At 49.0% G+C, this 16,463-nt stretch overlaps 1 protein-coding gene across 29 annotated transcripts in view; it reads right to left on the minus strand.

The window, feature by feature from the left end:
- The window catches only part of VRK3 (VRK serine/threonine kinase 3), a 50,061-nt gene extending 33,609 nt beyond the window's left edge, over positions 1-16,452 (minus strand). For 9 of the 29 annotated variants that reach the window (XR_012427889.1, XM_074024317.1, XM_074024311.1 and 6 more), the window contains exons 1-3: positions 15,857-15,897; positions 11,109-11,171; positions 6,239-6,381 (exon numbers count right to left, since the gene is read on the minus strand). Coding sequence is in view for 23 of the 29 variants with exons in the window: in XM_074024317.1 (XP_073880418.1) it covers positions 6,239-6,380 (142 nt within the window). In the remaining 6 variants the exon portion in view is untranslated. Of the gene's footprint in view, positions 1-5,938; positions 6,001-6,238; positions 6,382-11,108; positions 11,172-12,642; positions 12,713-15,776; positions 15,898-16,261 lie in introns of those variants that run through there. The other 20 variants (XM_074024313.1, XM_065535739.1, XM_074024305.1 and 17 more) reach the window with 11 other exon arrangements.
- Between the last annotated feature and the right edge of the window lie 11 nt (positions 16,453-16,463).

Below are 16,463 nucleotides of genomic sequence, written 5' to 3' on the forward strand. Positions count from 1 at the left end.
CTTTATATGTACGTATATTTGAGATGGAGTCTCACTCTGTTGCCCAGGCTGGAGTGCAGTGGTATGATCTTGGCTCATTGCAACCTCTGCCTCCTGGGTTCAAGCAATTCTCCTGCCTCAGCGTCCCAAGTAGCTGGGATTACAGGCATGCATCAACACATTCAGCTAATTTTTATAGTTTTAGTAGAGACAGGGTTTCACCATGTTGGCCAGACTGATCTTGAACTCCTGACCTCAAGTGATCCACCAGCCTCAGTCTTCCAAAGTGTTGGGATTACAGGCATGAGCCACCATGCCCAGCCTCTTCCATGTAATTTCTTAAAATTTATCTTCTGGTTAACTAATTCTCCCTTCAGCTATGTCTAGTCTGCTGTTTTAACCACCCACTGAGGTTCTGATTACAACGATTATATATATATACACACACACACACACACATATTTATATACACACACACATATACATATACACACAATGATTGCGTATATATATACACGTACATATATATACATATATAGACACATACATATACATATATACACATACAATCATTAGAGTTTTTATTTGGTTCCTTCTCTTATTTGCCTGTGCAACTTTAACCTATTCCTTCATTATACTTTCAATTTGTTATTTTATTTATTTAAATGTATTAAGCATGTTTTGTAAACATTCTCATCTATTAATTCTAAGGTCTGTGGTCTTGGCAGGTCTGATTCTGTAGTTTGCTGTTTCTGCTGACTCTCAGGCTAGCTTATTTCCAGGTGTCTTTGTAAATCAACAGAGACTGGTGCTTATGTTCCTTGGACATTGACCTGTGGTAATTCCCTAAAGTTTGTCTTTAAAGGACGTTTTCCAAGAGAAGATTTGTTTATATCAGGCAGGGAGTGGTACCCACATCTCACCACTTTAAGTTAAATGTTCAGCTTGCATTTTGGGGGACCACATAGATCAGTGTGAATTCTGGCTCCAAACTGGTGAGAATGTAAATTCTTGATTAGGAATTCTCATAGAAGGCTGGGTGTGGTGGCTCTGCCTGTAATCCCAGCACTTTGGGAGGCTGGGGCGGGTGGATCGCCTGAGGTCAGGAGTTGAGGCCAGCCTGTCCAACATGGTGAAACCCTGTCTCTACTAAAAATATAAAAATTAGCTGGGTGTGGTGGCAGGTGCCTGTAAACTCAGCTACTTGAGAAGCTGAGGCAGGAGAATCACTTGAACATGGGAGGTGGAGGTTGCACTGAGCCAAGATTACACCACTGCACTCTAGCCTGGGTGACAGAGCAAGACTGTTTCAAAAAAAAAAAAAAAAGGAATTATCAAAGAAGACATTCCTCCTTTTTTTTTTTTTTTGAGACGGAGTCTCGCTCTGGCACCCAGGCTGGAGTGCAGTGGCCGGATCTCCGCTCACTGCAAGCTCCGCCTCCCGGGTTCACGCCATTCTCCTGCCTCAGCCTCCCGAGTAGCTGGGACTACAGGCGCCCGCCACCTCGCCCAGCTAGTTTTTTTTTGTATTTTTTTAGTAGAGACGGGGTTTCACCATGTTAGCTAGGATGGTCTTGATCTTGTGACCTCGTGATCCGCCCATCTCAGCCTCCCAAAGTGCTGGGATTATAGGCTTGAGCCACCGCACCCGGCCGACATTCCTCCTTTTTTTACCCATCACCAAGGCTGACAAATGTCTCCACCAATTTTCTCAGTGGAACAATTACTTCTGCTGTAGTTCGCCCACTGAGGAGCCCCAGATTTAAAAGGAGCTTAAGAAACATGTCCTTTCTTTTTAGTTGACACTGACTAACTCAGCCAGCATGGTTGGTCCCTGGGCTACCGGAATGGCCTCCTAACTGGTTTCCATGCCTCGAATCCATTTTCCACACAGAGAAGCCACAGAAGTCTTTCCAAAACGCAAAGCCTATCGTGTTGCCTACTTGGCAGAAGCTCTTCCGCAGCTCTCCACGTCACCAACGGTTAAAACCAAACTCCTTCCCGTGGCCTTGCCTGTCTTCCCCCAGGCGGAAATGTTTCTTACTCCTCCAGTGTGCCTGGCTCCCTTCACCTCACATCTGCTCCCCATATCACGTCCCAGTGCCTGGAACACACGTGCCAACTCCCACCTTGCTCATTCTTTTTTTTTTTTTTGAGACGGAGTTTTGCTCTTGTTGCCCAGGCTGGAGTGCAATGGCACAATCTCGGCTCACCACAACCTCTCCCTCCCGGGTTCAAGTGATTCTCCTGCCTCAGCCTCCCGAGTGAGTAGCTGGGATTACAGGCACGCACTACCTCGCCCGGCTAATTTTTTATTTTTAGTAAAGACAGGGTTTCTCCATGTTGGTGAGGCTGGTCTCAAACTCCCGACCTCAGGTGATCAGGCTGCCTCAGCCTCACAAAGTGCTGGGATTACAGTTGTGAGCCACTGTGCCCGGCCCATTCTTTTTCATCCCTAGCTCAGTTCAAACTTTACCCACTTAGGGAGGTTTTCCCTGATCCCCTGAAATACATGTTCCCTTATATGTGTTCCAGGGTCCATTCAGTTCCCCTCTGTTATCATGCAACCTACTGATAATCATGTACTCAATGTCTGTCACCTTACTGAGCTGTAAAAACTATGAGAGAACAGAAACCACGGCTGTCTTGTTTCTTACCATAATCCTCAGGACAAATATAGCACCTCAGCACATGGCCGGTCACTCACACATATTTGCCATCTGAGGACTGAGGGAGTGAATAACGAACTGGGCTCTAGGTCAGCATTAGGAAAGGCAGAGGTTGGGTTAAGAACTGACTCTGGCCGGGCACGGTGGCTCATGCCTGTAATCCCAACACTTTGGGAGGCCAGATGGGTGGATCACCTGAGGTCAGGAGTTCAAGACCAGCCTGGCCAACATGGTGAAACCCAGTTTCTACTAAAAATACAAAAATTAGCCAGGTGTAGTGTTGCACGGCTATAATACCAGCTACTAGGGAGGCTGAGGCAGGAGAATCGCTTGAACCTGGGAGGTGGAGGTTGCAGTGAGCCGAGATTGTGCCGCTGTACTCCAGCCTGGGCGACAGAGCTAGACTCTGTATTAAAAAGACAAAAGCCAGGCACAGTGGCTCACGCCTGTAATGCCAGCACTTTGGGAGGCCAAGGTGGGTGGATCACGAGGTCAGGAGATGGATACCATCCTGACTAACACAGTAAAACCCCGTCTCTACTAAAAATACAAAAAATTAGCCGGGCGTGGTGGTGGGTGCCTGTAGTCCCAGCTACTCAGGAGGCTGAAGCAGGAGAACAGCGAGAACCCGGGAGGTGGAGCTTGCAGTGAGCCAAGATCGCGCCACTGCACTCCAGCCTGTGCGACAGAGCAAGACTCCATCTCAAACAAAATGAAACAAAACACAACAAAAAAATCACTCTGACTCTCAAGTTGGGCCAAGGCCAACGCTGTTCACATTTGCCCAGAACCGTGGAGATGAAGAAGTCAACTTGAGACCTCAAGGCAGTAAGCATGGGAACAAAAGCTATATGCTAAGGATGGCTCAGTGGAAAGACAGAGGAGCCTGGGTCCCTTAGGGCATCATAGGGACACTATCCCAACACGCACTGTCTCCTTTTTTCAGTAAGAAAAATACTGCTCTACATACTTGCCAGTGAAAGAAAATAAAAATAAACCCAATCATTTGTTTAAACCCTTGTCATAGCATTTTCTGTTATTTGCAGCTAAATACACTCCCAAATGATAAAACGAATGTAACTCAACTCCCCGCCATGTATGCTGACTGCCTTCTGCACAACTGTCCGATGGGTAAACCCTCTTTGATTTACCAACATTGTATCTGGGCTTGGGCCTTCCAGTGAGCAAGACCGACTATTGATATTTAATTCATTCAACCAGTCAGTAAGATTTCTCAGCACCTGATACCGTGCCAGGCACAGACCCAGGTGCTGTGCTAACAGCAGGTTACAAAACCACAATCAACACAGGTTACAGAAACACAAAAAGTTTCTGTCCTCATGGAGCTTACAGAAGAAGCAATATAAGTAAAATACTGTATTTAATAGGGTTGAGACAAGTACCAAAAACAAATACATGGCAAGGAAGGGGGACAGGATCATTGCATAGAGGGAAGATGCAACTTTAATTAGTAGTGGCAGAGAAAGTGTCTCTGAGAAAGTGACAACTGAATAAATACCTGAAGGCATGGATGGGCGCAGTGGCTCATGCAATCCAACACTTTGGGAGGCCGAGGCTGGTGGATCACTTCAGGTCAGGAGTTCAAGACCAGCCTGGCCAACGTGGTGAAACCCCATCTCTACTGAAAATACAAAAATCAGCCGGGCATGGTGGTACATACCTGTGATCCCAGCTACTTGGGAGGCTGAGGCACAAGAATCACTTGAACCCGGGAGGCGGAGGTTGCAGTGAGCTGAGATTGTGCCACTGCACCCCAGCCTGGGCGACAAAGCCAGACTCAGTCTCAAAAACAAAAACAAAAACAACAAAAAACAAAACCTGAAGGCAGTGAAAGAGTGAGGCATGCAGGCCCATAAGGGAAGAGGCATCCAGGAGGGAGCGGCAAGCGCACAGGCGGAGGCCCAGGCATGCTGAGGTGTGGAGGGGCAGCCGGGAGGCCGGTGCAGCTGGAACAGCACGGGCAACAGCAGGAGGGTCGGGAGGTGGAGTCTGAGGGGAAATGGGGACCTGGTCCTGTCGCCTCACGTGGGAAAGTACGAGCAGAGGAATGACGGGCTCTGACTCTGTATTCACAGGACCCCTCTGGCGGCTGCGTGAAGAGGACTACAGGGACAAGAGAGGGGAGCCGAGGGCAAAAAGGCTTCTGCACGAGAGAGGCGAGGGCAAGGGATGTGGGAGGTGCGGGGAAGGAAGTGGGCTGATACTGCACTGATTGTAGAGGGAGCCAACAAGATTTGCTGAAGGGGTGGGCGGGTCAAGGGGTTGGAGACAAAGAGAACTCATGCATGACCCCCAGGGTCCGGCCTGAGAAACTGGACGGAGGGCTATTCTCGGCAATGGGGAAGTCTATGGCAGGGCAGGCGGCAGGAACACCAGGAGCTCAGGTGAAGGCAAGTTCAGACTGAGATGTGATCAGGACATCCAACACAGGTTAAGCATCCCAAATCCAGAAATCTGAAATGCAAAATGCTCCAAAATCTGAAACTTTGAGTGCCAACAGGATGCTCAAAGGAAATTTCACTGGGCTACTGTGGAGTTCAGATTTTTTTTTTTTTTTTTTTTTTGAGACGGAGTCTCGCTCTGTCACCCAGGCTGGAGTGCAGTGGCCGGATCTCAGCTCACTGCAAGCTCCTCCTCTCGGGTTCACGCCATTCTCCTGCCTCAGCCTCCCGAGTAGCTGGGACTACAGGCACCTGCCACTTCGCCCGGCTAGTTTTTTGTATTTTTTAGTAGAGACGGGGTTTCACCGTATTAGCCAGGATGGTCTCGATCTCCTGACCTCATGATCCGCCCATCTCGGCCTCCCAAAGTGCTGGGATTACAGGCTTGAGCCACCGCGCCCAGCCTTTTTTTTTTTTTTTTTTTTTAATCGAGTCTCACTCTGTTGCCCAGGCTGCAGTGCAGTGCCACAATCTCAGCTCACTGCGACCTCCGCCTCCTGGGTTCAAGCGATTCTCCTGCCTCAGACTCCGAAGTAGGTGGGATTACAGGTGTGCGCCACTATGCCAGCTAATTTTTGTATTTTTAGTAGAGATGGGATTTCAGGATGTTGGCCAGGCTGGTCTCGAACTCCTGACCTCAAGTGCTCTGCCTGCCTCAGCCTCCCAAAGTGCTAGGATTACAGGCATGAGCCACTGTGCCCAGCCAAATTTCAGATTTTTGAATCAGGATGCTCAACCAGTAAGTATAATGCAAATATTCCAAAATCTGAAAAAATCCAAAATGAGAACACTTCCGGTCCCCAACATTTCGGATAAGGGATACTCAACCTGCAGGTGCCAAGCAGGCAGGCTGCACATATATCTCCTCCAAGCAGGGGAGTCCAGGCTGGCTGGAGATAGAAATGAAGGAATTATTAACATGGAAACAGTGTCCAAAGCCATGAGGCCAATAAGAGGCCAAGGGACTGAGAGTAGGCAGAGGGGTCCAGTCCTGAGGCCTGGGCTTCTCCAGTATCAGGACAGGGTCAGACAGGCTGCAAAGGCATCATCCCTCCCCACCTCCCCAGACACACACGTGCATGCACCTCATCCCCACTGCAGAAATGGGCTCAAAGCTCTCGTTCTTACCTCGGAAGGATGACACATGTGAACTGACAGAGGTTTCGGACCCCACATGCTCCTCCTCTGTGGGCAGAGAATTTCCACAGTAGGGGCAGAACTTGAATGCCGCTTGGATACTTTTGCCACAGTCTGGACAGAAGGAGATCATGCTACAAAACAGAATGAACAAACACAAAGTCAAACGGGCCAGCTGAAGGTCAGTGGAAGTATTGTTGGAGAACTGCTCTTAATCACAGGGTGAGTGTGCAGGAGGCATAGCCAGGGTCTTCAACTATGTTTGTGACGTTCATTTTTTTTTTTTTTTTGAGACGGAGTCTCGCTCTGTCACCCAGGCTGGAGTGCAGTGGCCGGATCTCCGCTCACTGCAAGCTCCGCCTCCCGGGTTTACGCCATTCTGCTGCCTCAGCCTCCTGAGTAGCTGGGACTACAGGCGCCCGCCACCTCACCCGGCTAGGTTTTTTTTGTATTTTTTAGTAGAGACGGGGTTTCACCAAGTTAGCCAGGACGGTCTTGATCTCCTGACCTTGTGATCCGCCCGTCTCGGCCTCCCAAAGCACTGGGATTACAGGTGTGAGCCATCACGCCCGGCCACAACTGACTAATTAAAAAAAATTTTTTTTTTTGTAGAGACGGTGTCTTACTATGTTGCCCAGGCTGGTCTGGAACTCCTGGCCTCCGGCAACCTTCCTGCCTCAGCCTCCCAAAGTGCTGGGATTACAAGCATGAGCTACCATCCTGGTTGCAAGAGACCATTCTGATCAAACCTTTTTCCTTCATTCACTGTAAAGGCTGGCTTCGTTGCAAATGCAAACAGTGGGGTCCTTAAAATCACAGGTTTGGCCCCAGGCTGCCAGATTTCAATCCCAGATCCGCTACATGCTGGGCGAGCTACTTAACCTCTCTGTGCCACAGTCCACCCCATTGTAAAATAGGGCTTCTCCCAGCACCTATCTCATAGAATGGTTGATGAGGTCTAAATGAATATGAGGTGCTGAGAACAGGGCCTGGCCCACAGAAAGCCTTTTATGAGTGCTTGCTGTGACCATATCATGCCTTGTACCCAAGTTACTATATTCCAGTCATTAATATTTCTCTTCTTCCCCTTCTTCTTCAATAGGAAGTTCTGAGCTTCTCAGGCCTGTCTATTTCCTCTAGGTACTAACTTCTGAAATTCTAGAGCTTGTCCTTAAAAACCATAGGCCATTCCATCAGCTGGTGAAATAAATCTCAGTCACATGGGGAGAGAACGGGTCCTGGATTTCTCTTCCTCAGGCTGCAGAAGAGCAGAAACACTCTGTGGCATAAATCTGCCCTTGTTTTTTCAAACAAAGGAGTCATATAAGACATCTGGACTGCAAAGGCTGTCGGTCAAGTATCTTTTACCGTCTAGAAAACCAGTCATTCCGAGTTGATGGGTGCAGCACAGCAACATGGCACAAGTATACATATGTAACAAACCTGCACGTTATGCACATGTACCCTAGAACTTAAAGTATAATAATAATAAAAAATAAATTAAAAAAAAAAATTAAAAAAAAAAAAAAGAAAAACCACCTATTGGGTACAATGTACACCACTTGGGTGATCAGTGCACTAAAACCCTAGACTTCACCACTATACAATTCATCCATGTAACAAAAAAACATGTGTATTCCTAAAGCTATTGAAATAAAAAATATTTAAAAAAAAAAAAAAAAAAAAGAAAGCCAGTCATTCTGACTGGTTGTCCAACTTAGTGATTTGTCGTCCTGCTAATAATATGTAAAAGAACATCTCTGTCTTCTCAAAGGCATAAATACCAGTGAGCATTTTTGTTAAGGTAGAGGTCTCACTGCCTCTTCCCTCTCCCCCAGGCACACCTGGGTGTCTGACACTGGCGTCACAAGACCAAATTGCCTAGATGTACCCAATAAATATATACACCTACTATGTATCCCGGTAAATTAAAAATTAAAAAAACAATTTTTTTTTTTTTTTTTGAGATGGAGTCTCTCTCTGCCACCCAGGCTGGAGAGCAGTCGTGCGATCTCGGCTCACTGCAAGCTCTGCCTCTTGGGTTCAAGCGACTCTCCTGCCTCAGTCTCCCAAATAGCTGGGATTACAGGCGTGAGCTACCATGCCTAGCTAATTAAAAAAATATATGTATTTTGGCCGGGCGTGGTGGCTCACGCCTGTAATCCCAGCACTTTGGGAGGCTGAGGTGGGCGGATCACAAGGTCAGGAGCTCGAGATCATCCTGGCTAACACGGTGAAACCCCGTCTCTACTAAAAAATACAAAAAATTAACCGGGTGTGATGGCGGGTGCCTGTAGTCTCAGCTACTCGGGAGGCTGAGGCAGGAGAATGGCATGAACCCAGGAAGCGGAGCTTGCAGTGAGCCGAGATCATGCCACTGCACTCCAGCTTGGGCGACAGAGCGAGACTGTGTCTCAAAAAAAAAAAAATATATATATATATACATATACACACACACACACATATGTGTGTATATATATAGTAAAAAAAAAGAAAAAATAGCCAGTCATGGTGGCACATATCTGTAGTCCCAGATACTTGGGAGGCTGAGGTGAGAGGATGGCTTGAGCCCAAGGGCTCAAGGCTGCAGTGAGCCATGATTGCGCCATTGCACTCCAGCCTGAGTGACAGGCTGTGCCGATATTTGGAGTGCAAATATATATTACATATATATTTATATACACATATTAAATAACATATTATATATATACACATTATTAAACTGCATAGAGGCTGGTGCCTGGAAAGTTGTATTAGTGAGAAGTCATGTGTGACTGTGTGAAACCACTAAGATTTAGAAGTCGCTTGTTACCGAAGCCTCGCCAGTCAGACTCTGCTATACTTCTTTTCTATTTTCTTTCTTTTTTTTGAGACGGAGTCTCGCTCTGTCGCCCAAGCTGGAGTGCAGTGGCTGGATCTCAGCTCACTGCAAGCTCCGCCGCCCGAGTTTACGCCATTCTCCTGCCTCAGCCTCCCGAGTAGCTGGGACTACAGGCGCCTGCCACCTCGCCCGGCTAGTTTTTTGTATTTTTTAGTAGAGACGGGGTTTCACCGTGTTAGCCAGGATGGTCTTGATCTCCTGACCTCGTGATCCGCCCATCTCAGCCTCCCAAAGTGCTGGGATTACAGGTTTGAGCCACCGCGCCCGGCCTTCTTTTCTATTTTCTAGCAACAGGGTCCCACCCTGTCACTCAGGCTGGAGTGCAATGGCATGATCATGGCTCACTGCAGCCTTGAGTTCTTGGGCTCAAGCCATCCTCTCACCTCAGCCTCCCAAGTTATCTGGGACTACAGGCATGTGCCACCATGACTGGCTTTTTTTTTTTTTTTTTTTGAGACGGAGTCTTGCTCTGTCGCCCAGGCTGGAGTGCAGTGGCACGATCTCAGCTCCCTGCAAGCTCTGCCTCCTGGGTTTACGCCATTCTTCTGCCTCAGCCTCCCGAGTAGCTGGGACTACAGGTGCCCGCCACCTCGTCCAGCTAGTTTTTTTTTTTTGTATTGTTTAGTAGAGATGGGGTTTCACTGTGTTAGCCAGGATGGTCTCGATCCCCTGACCTCTTGATCCGCCTGCCTCGGCCTCCCAAAGTGCTGGGATTACAGGGTTGAGCCACTGCGCACGGCCTCTTTTTTTTTTTTACTTTTTGTAGAGATGGTGTCTTGCTATATTGCCCTGGTCTCGAACTCCTGAGCTCAATCTTTCTGCCTTGGCTTCCCAAAGTGCTGGGATTACAGGTGTGGGCCACTATGCCTAGATTTCTTTTCTTTTTTTTTTTTTTGAGACGGAGTCTCGCTCTGCCGCCCAGGCTGGAGTGCAGTGGCCGGATCTCAGCTCACTACAAGCTCCGCCTCCCGAGTTCACGCCATTCTCCTGCTTCGGCCTCCTGAGTAGTTGGGACTACAGGCGCCCGCCACCGCGCCCGGCTAGTTTTTTGTATTTTTTAGTAGAGACGGGGTTTCACCGTGTTAGCCAGGATGGTCTCGATCTCCTGACCTCGTGATCCGCCCGTCTCGGCCTCCCAAAGTGCTGGGATTACAGGCTTGAGCCACCGCGCCCGGCCATGCCTAGATTTCTCATGTGAACAAAGGGTTTGTTTAGAAATCTGTGATGGTTTGTTTTATTTATTTATTTATTTTGAGACAGAGTTTCACTCTGTCACCCAGGCTGCAGTGCAGTGGCGCGATCTTGGCTCATTGCAACCTCCGTCTCCCAGGTTCAAGTGATTTTCCTGTCAGTGTCCTGTGTGGCTGGGACTACAGGTGTGCCCTACCACACCCAGCTAATTTTTTTTTCTTTTTTGAGATGGAGTTCTGCTGTTGTCGCCCAGGCTGGAGTGCAGTGGTGCGGTCTCGGCTCACTGCAACCTCTGCCTCCTAGGTTCAAGCGATTCTCCTGCCTCAGCATCCTGAGTAGCTGGGACTACAGGTACGCGCCACCACACCTAGCTAATTTTTATATACAAGTATGCGCCACCACACCCAGCTAATTTTTATATTTTTAGTACAGATGGGGTTTCACCATGTTGGCCGGGATGGTCTGGAACTCCTGACCTCAAGTGATCCACCTACCTCAGCCTCCCGAAGTGCTGGAATTACAGGTGTGAGCCTCCACACCTGGCAGAAATCTGTGACGGTTTTAAATGGCTTCATGTTACATAGAATTTCCCCAGATGCTGGCTGCCCTCCGGGAAAGATGCCTCCAGGACGCAGCAAGTGCCTAAGCAAGCGAGCCCTGCCATACCCACCACAATGTTCTTTCTGGGAGTAAAGCTGGCCAGCAGCAACCCAGAGGAGACAAGCAGGAGCCAGCTGCTGGTGGGAAAAAGGAAAAAGGCCTTGAGAGGCTATGCCCAAGCGATAATACCTTTATGAGGTCACGGTCTGGCCCTTGGATTTACTGGGCTGGAAACTCCATTTTGACAGCGACCTGTAAGTGAACAAAAGTGGAGTGGCTGACTCATGCTTTCACACAGAAAGGAAAGATAATAGCTAATGTTTATTGAGCACTGGTCATGTCACCAGCATGTGCCAAATCCATTCGTTTGTTTATTCACTCATTCATTCACTCGATCATTATTCACCGAGTTTCCTGTTTATGCCGGTCACTGGGGAAACAGCAGCAAAGGAAACAACCCAGCCCCTGCCTTCAGGATGCTCAAGTTCTGGTGGGGAAGAGAAGCTAACAAACAAATGAGCAAGGAACCGCTGAACAGGTCAGATGGAGAAAGTGCTATGGAGGACAATAAAGTACCACAGAAGAAAACAGGATGCCACAGAGTTTGATGGGTCACTATTCACACAGGGCGGCCAAGGAGGGACTCACCCAGAGGGACGCATCTGAGCTGAGACCCAAAGGAAACCAGGGAGCGAGCTGTCAATATCTGGGAAGGAGTCCTCCAGGCAGAGAGCTTTCTATGCATTATCCTATTTAGTCTATACAACAGCCCAGGACGCCAGCTCCAGAATTATCACCACTTCATAGGAGAGTATGGCACTCGTATTTTCCAAAGCAGGTCACAGCAGTATTTCTGGTCCTGTGTGCTCTTTGGAACCTTGTAACCTCTCTTCCCAGGAGTCAGGGTCTCTGTTCCTCCCCCTTTGGAGCTGGGCAGAGCCGTGACTGCTCCTACCAACAGAGGACTGGCAGCAGTAAGGCCATGAGACTTCCAAGTCTGGGTCATAAAAAACAACTCGCACCTGGCTGGCTCACTCAGGCTGCTCACCCATGGAAGCCAGTTTCCATGGCATGAGGCAGCCTAAAGGAGCCGAGGCAGAGAAACCACATGGAGAGGCTCAGGTGGAGAGGAACTGAGGCCCCCGGCCAACAGCCAGCATCAGCTGCTGGGTGACTGGGCAAGTCCTTAGACCACTTAAATCCCAGCCTTCAAATCTTCCTGCTAAGGCACAGGCATTGGGGAGCAGAAACAGGCCACTCTGCTGTGCTCACTCTGAATTCCTGGCCCACAGGATCCATGGGCACAAGAAATGGCGGTTCTACACCAGTGAATTGTGGGATAATTTTTTCCTAGACACAGTAATCAGAACAGAGAGTCCCTGCTGCACAGAGGTTAAGTCACTGAAGACGGTTCTCATTTCATGACAGTTCAGTATGTGCAGATCACTGTGCTAAGTTCTCGGGAGGTATTATCTGTAGGACCTTCCCAATCACCCTTTCCAAGGTAAGAACAACTCCCCTTAGGGGAGATGAGAAGCAGAGGCTCAGGGAGAAAATGACTTGCCCAGGGCCACACAGCTCTTAAGTGGCAAGCCAGACACATGATTTTGTTTAATCTTCCCCTCCATTCTATGAGGTAGGGATGATCATCCCATCTTTGAAACCTGCAAAATGATGCTCAAAGGGTGACAATTCTCCTTCCCCCAGACCTGACTCCACTCACCTAGAAAACAGTGGGGACGCAGCTGGAATCCAGAACCTAAAAGCCCATCTTCTTAACCTGGTGCCAGTTCACACAACGAAAACGCAAAACTGGACTGGGATCTTGGGGCAGCAGGTCAGAACATTCTTGTAGATTTAAATCTGGAAGCTGATGTTGGGTGTGGAATCAGGGTAAGAGAGTCTTTTAACCATGTGCCATCCCCGGTTCTGACACCGTCACCAGCCTGGTCTAGGCCACCATCTCTCCCTTGTGCTACTGCAGCAGCTTCCTAACTAGACTTCCGGCTTCTACGCTTGTCCCTACATCGATTTTCAACCCAGTAGCTAGAGGGGTCCATTTAAAATCTAAGTCAGACCCTGCCCCTGTCAGACCCTGGCCCATATGGTGGGTCGGACACGGTGGCTCATGCCTGTAATCCCAGCACTTTGGGAGGCCGAAGTGGGCGGATCACGTGAGGTCAGGAGTTCCAGACCAGCCTGGACACCATGGTGAAACCCCGTCTCTACCAAAAACAAAAACACACACACACACACATCAGCCGGGTGTGGTGACAGGTGCCTGTAATCCCAGTTACTTGGGAGGCTGACGTATGAGAGTCGCTTGAACCTGGGAAGCAGAGGTTGCAGTGAGCCAAGGTCGTACTGCTGCACTCCAGCCTGGGCGACAGAGCGAGACTCAGTCTCATAAACAAACAAATACATTAAAAAAAAATGTAAGTCAGTCCCTGTCCCTCCTCTACTCAAAACCATATGGTGGATTTCATTTTAGACAGAATCAACACCAAAATTCCTACCATGGCCCAGGAGCCCCTGTATGATCTGCCACTTCCCTGTTCCCTCTCTGACCTCTCCCACCATCTCGCCTTGCTCATGCTGAGTCAGCCACACTGGCTTCGGTGCTTTTCCCCAATTGTGACAAGAACGTTTCTTCCCCAAGACCTTTGTACCTGCTCTCCCATCTGCCTGGAACACCGTTCCCCCAAGAGTGCACACACGTCACTTCCTCATCACCTTCTTTAGCTCTCTGTTCAAATGTCACCTTCTCAGAGATCTTCTTGGACACAATTTTACTGTGTTTTTTCTTTTCTTTTTTTTGAGATGGAGTTTCGCTCTTTTGGCCCAGGCTGGAGTGCAATGGTGCGATCCTGCCTTACTGCAACCTCTGCCTCCTGGGTTCAAGTGATTCTCCTGCCTCAGCCTCCCATGTAGCTGGGATTACAGGTGCGTGCCACCACGCCTGGCTAATTTTGTATTTTTAGTAGAGATGGGGTTTCACCATGTTGGCCAGGCTGGCCTTGAACTCCTGACCTCAGGTGATCCCCCCACCTCGGCCTCCCAAAGTCCTGGGATTACAGGCTCAAGCGACCGTGCCTGGCCCTGGACACCATTTTACTAATAGCGTGTTTTATCCTCCTTACCTTGCTTTATTTTTCTTCACAGTGGTTGTCACCACCTGACATACTCTGAGTTACTAGAATGTAAGCTTCATAATGGCAGGGACTTTTCCCTGTCTGGTTTGCCACAGTATGCCCAGAGCCTCACACAGGCCTGGCACAGAGCAAATGCTGGGTCTACGTTTGCTGAGTGAATAAATTATTGTCTCCTTTGCATAAGAAAACGTGCCAAGAAGGCAGGGGGGTCCCCAGCTGTGTCACACACATTCATCTTTCAGGCAAGTCTAGACATCTAGCCAGAGACTCAAAGCTCAGGGCCAGAATTATCTAGCTGGATGGTCCTTAAAAAAGACCTGCCACTTAGAAACAGATCTGTGTAGGGGTTAAGAGGATAAACTTGGGACATAATCTGCCTGGGTTTGGATCTTGCTTCTGCCATGTATTACATGATGGTGGGCAAAAAATATATGTTATTTTTTCCCTTTGGGACAGAGTTTTGCTATGTCACCGAGGTTGGAGTGCAGTGGCACGATCTCAGCTCACTTGCAACCTCTGCTTCCTGGGTTCAAGCGATTCTCCCTGCCTCAACCTCCTGAGTAGCTGGGATTACAGGTGCATGCCACCATGCCCGGCTAATTTTTTTAATTTTAGTAGAGACGGGGTTTCACCATGTTGGCCAGGCTGGTCTCGAACTCCTGACCCCAGGTGATCCGCCCGCCTCTGTCTCCTAAAGTGCTGCAATTACAGGCGGGAGCCACCATGCCCAGTCAAATTTTTTGGATTTTAGAACCTATTACATATTACAACACCGGCGAGATCCAGGGGCAACTCTCCATAAGCAAGTATATGATTTGCACAACAAAATCTTTAAAAATTCTAAATAGTCACACATCAGTTCAGAGTGGGTATTGCCAGCAAACAAGTTCAAAGCCAGGTGAGGTTGGGCTACCAGGTAAGTTGCAAAACAGAGAAAAAGATCTTTCAGTTTTTACAACGTTTTGGATTTTAAAGTCATAGATAAAGGATTGCAGACCTGTAAATACTCTTTAACATTTCTTTTTTAGTGTCTGGCATCCCCAACCACCCTGAAAATGTGAATTAGCTGGGCAGGATTTTTGTTTTAGACACTGCTATAATAACGTGGGCTTGAGCAGTGCCTATTAGACTAGCACCGTTCAAGCCCCGGTTATAGTAGGGTAATATCGGTTGCACGGAGCCTTCCATATAGTAAACACTCAGTAAAAGTGGATGTGCTGAAGTCACCTATGCAATGGCCAGGTCAGGACTTGAAAGCCCAAGACTCCAACCCTCAGGCCAGCCTTTATCTTAATTTATTTGACTTACTCAACAAATGTTTAGTGAACAGCTGCTATGTGTCAACTACTGTATAGTGTTCCTCCTAGAAACTTCAGGAGACAACAGCAAAAAGGCTAAAGGTCAGACCCCACCCCAACGCAGGTGGGCGGTTGCCTAGGCGACAGAGACTCCCTTCGACCCCATCCTCCATAGAAACCATGGGATGACTTAGATGCCAAGTTTGACAGCGGAGGAGCCAAAGGTGGCTTCGGAAGCTCAAGAGAAAGCCAGTGAATCCCGCGACCCGGAGCCGCTCTCACTCCGAACCCCAACCGCAGGGGCCCCCACCTCCCACAAAGGGTCGTGCTGACGTCACGGACACCCCAGCCGAGCTGCGGCTAGGGGGTCGGGGGACGTACGGCCACTCCGCCTCGGTTCCCCTCACCTCTTTACTTAGGGACGGGGTTGGGATTCTAGGGTTCTGCAGCCTGACCCTTCGGATCCTCCGCAGTTACCGGGACTCACCTTCTCGGTTGCCCCGCGAAAACTTCCGCTGGGCGGAGAGCGCTGCGCGCGCATCCTGAGCCTGTGGCGTCCGCGCACGCGCCGCGGACTTCCCGACGGCCCCTGGGCTTCGCCTACCTGGGAACTCCGTTTCCCAGAGGCCTCCGCGGCAGGCCCGCCCTCTGATTCCAGACGGAATGGGGATTATTCCGTCATTGCTCATCCCCCTCCCCACCGTTCTAGCCTCTTTGAAAGGCCTTCTGGTTCTACTGCGCATGTGTCAGTGTGAAACCAATCGGAATACACCGTAAGGCATCTCTCCACCAGTCAGAGGTCACATTACCACTTCTCCCGCCTCAACTTCGCCCCTTATTTCCGCGCGTTTTCTCAGAAATCCCGTCTCAACGCGTTTCCATGGCAACCTACCGCTTGCTCTTCGGAAGAGGGGAAGACTCCCAGTCATCTAGTAAAGGCAAGAAGCTAATTAGATGATTATTTAACAAGATAAAAATCTGGACTACAAACCCTGATGCCGCCTGGTCCTGATTCTGTTTCTACTCTACTCCCAGAGTGCTAAGGCTGAAGAAGCGAGAGGATATGGGAAGGCGAACGAAGTCGCCCGCACAGC

The sequence above is a fragment of the Macaca fascicularis genome, chromosome 19, assembly GCF_037993035.2.
Source record: "Macaca fascicularis isolate 582-1 chromosome 19, T2T-MFA8v1.1".
NCBI classification, from domain to species: Eukaryota; Metazoa; Chordata; class Mammalia; order Primates; family Cercopithecidae; genus Macaca; species Macaca fascicularis.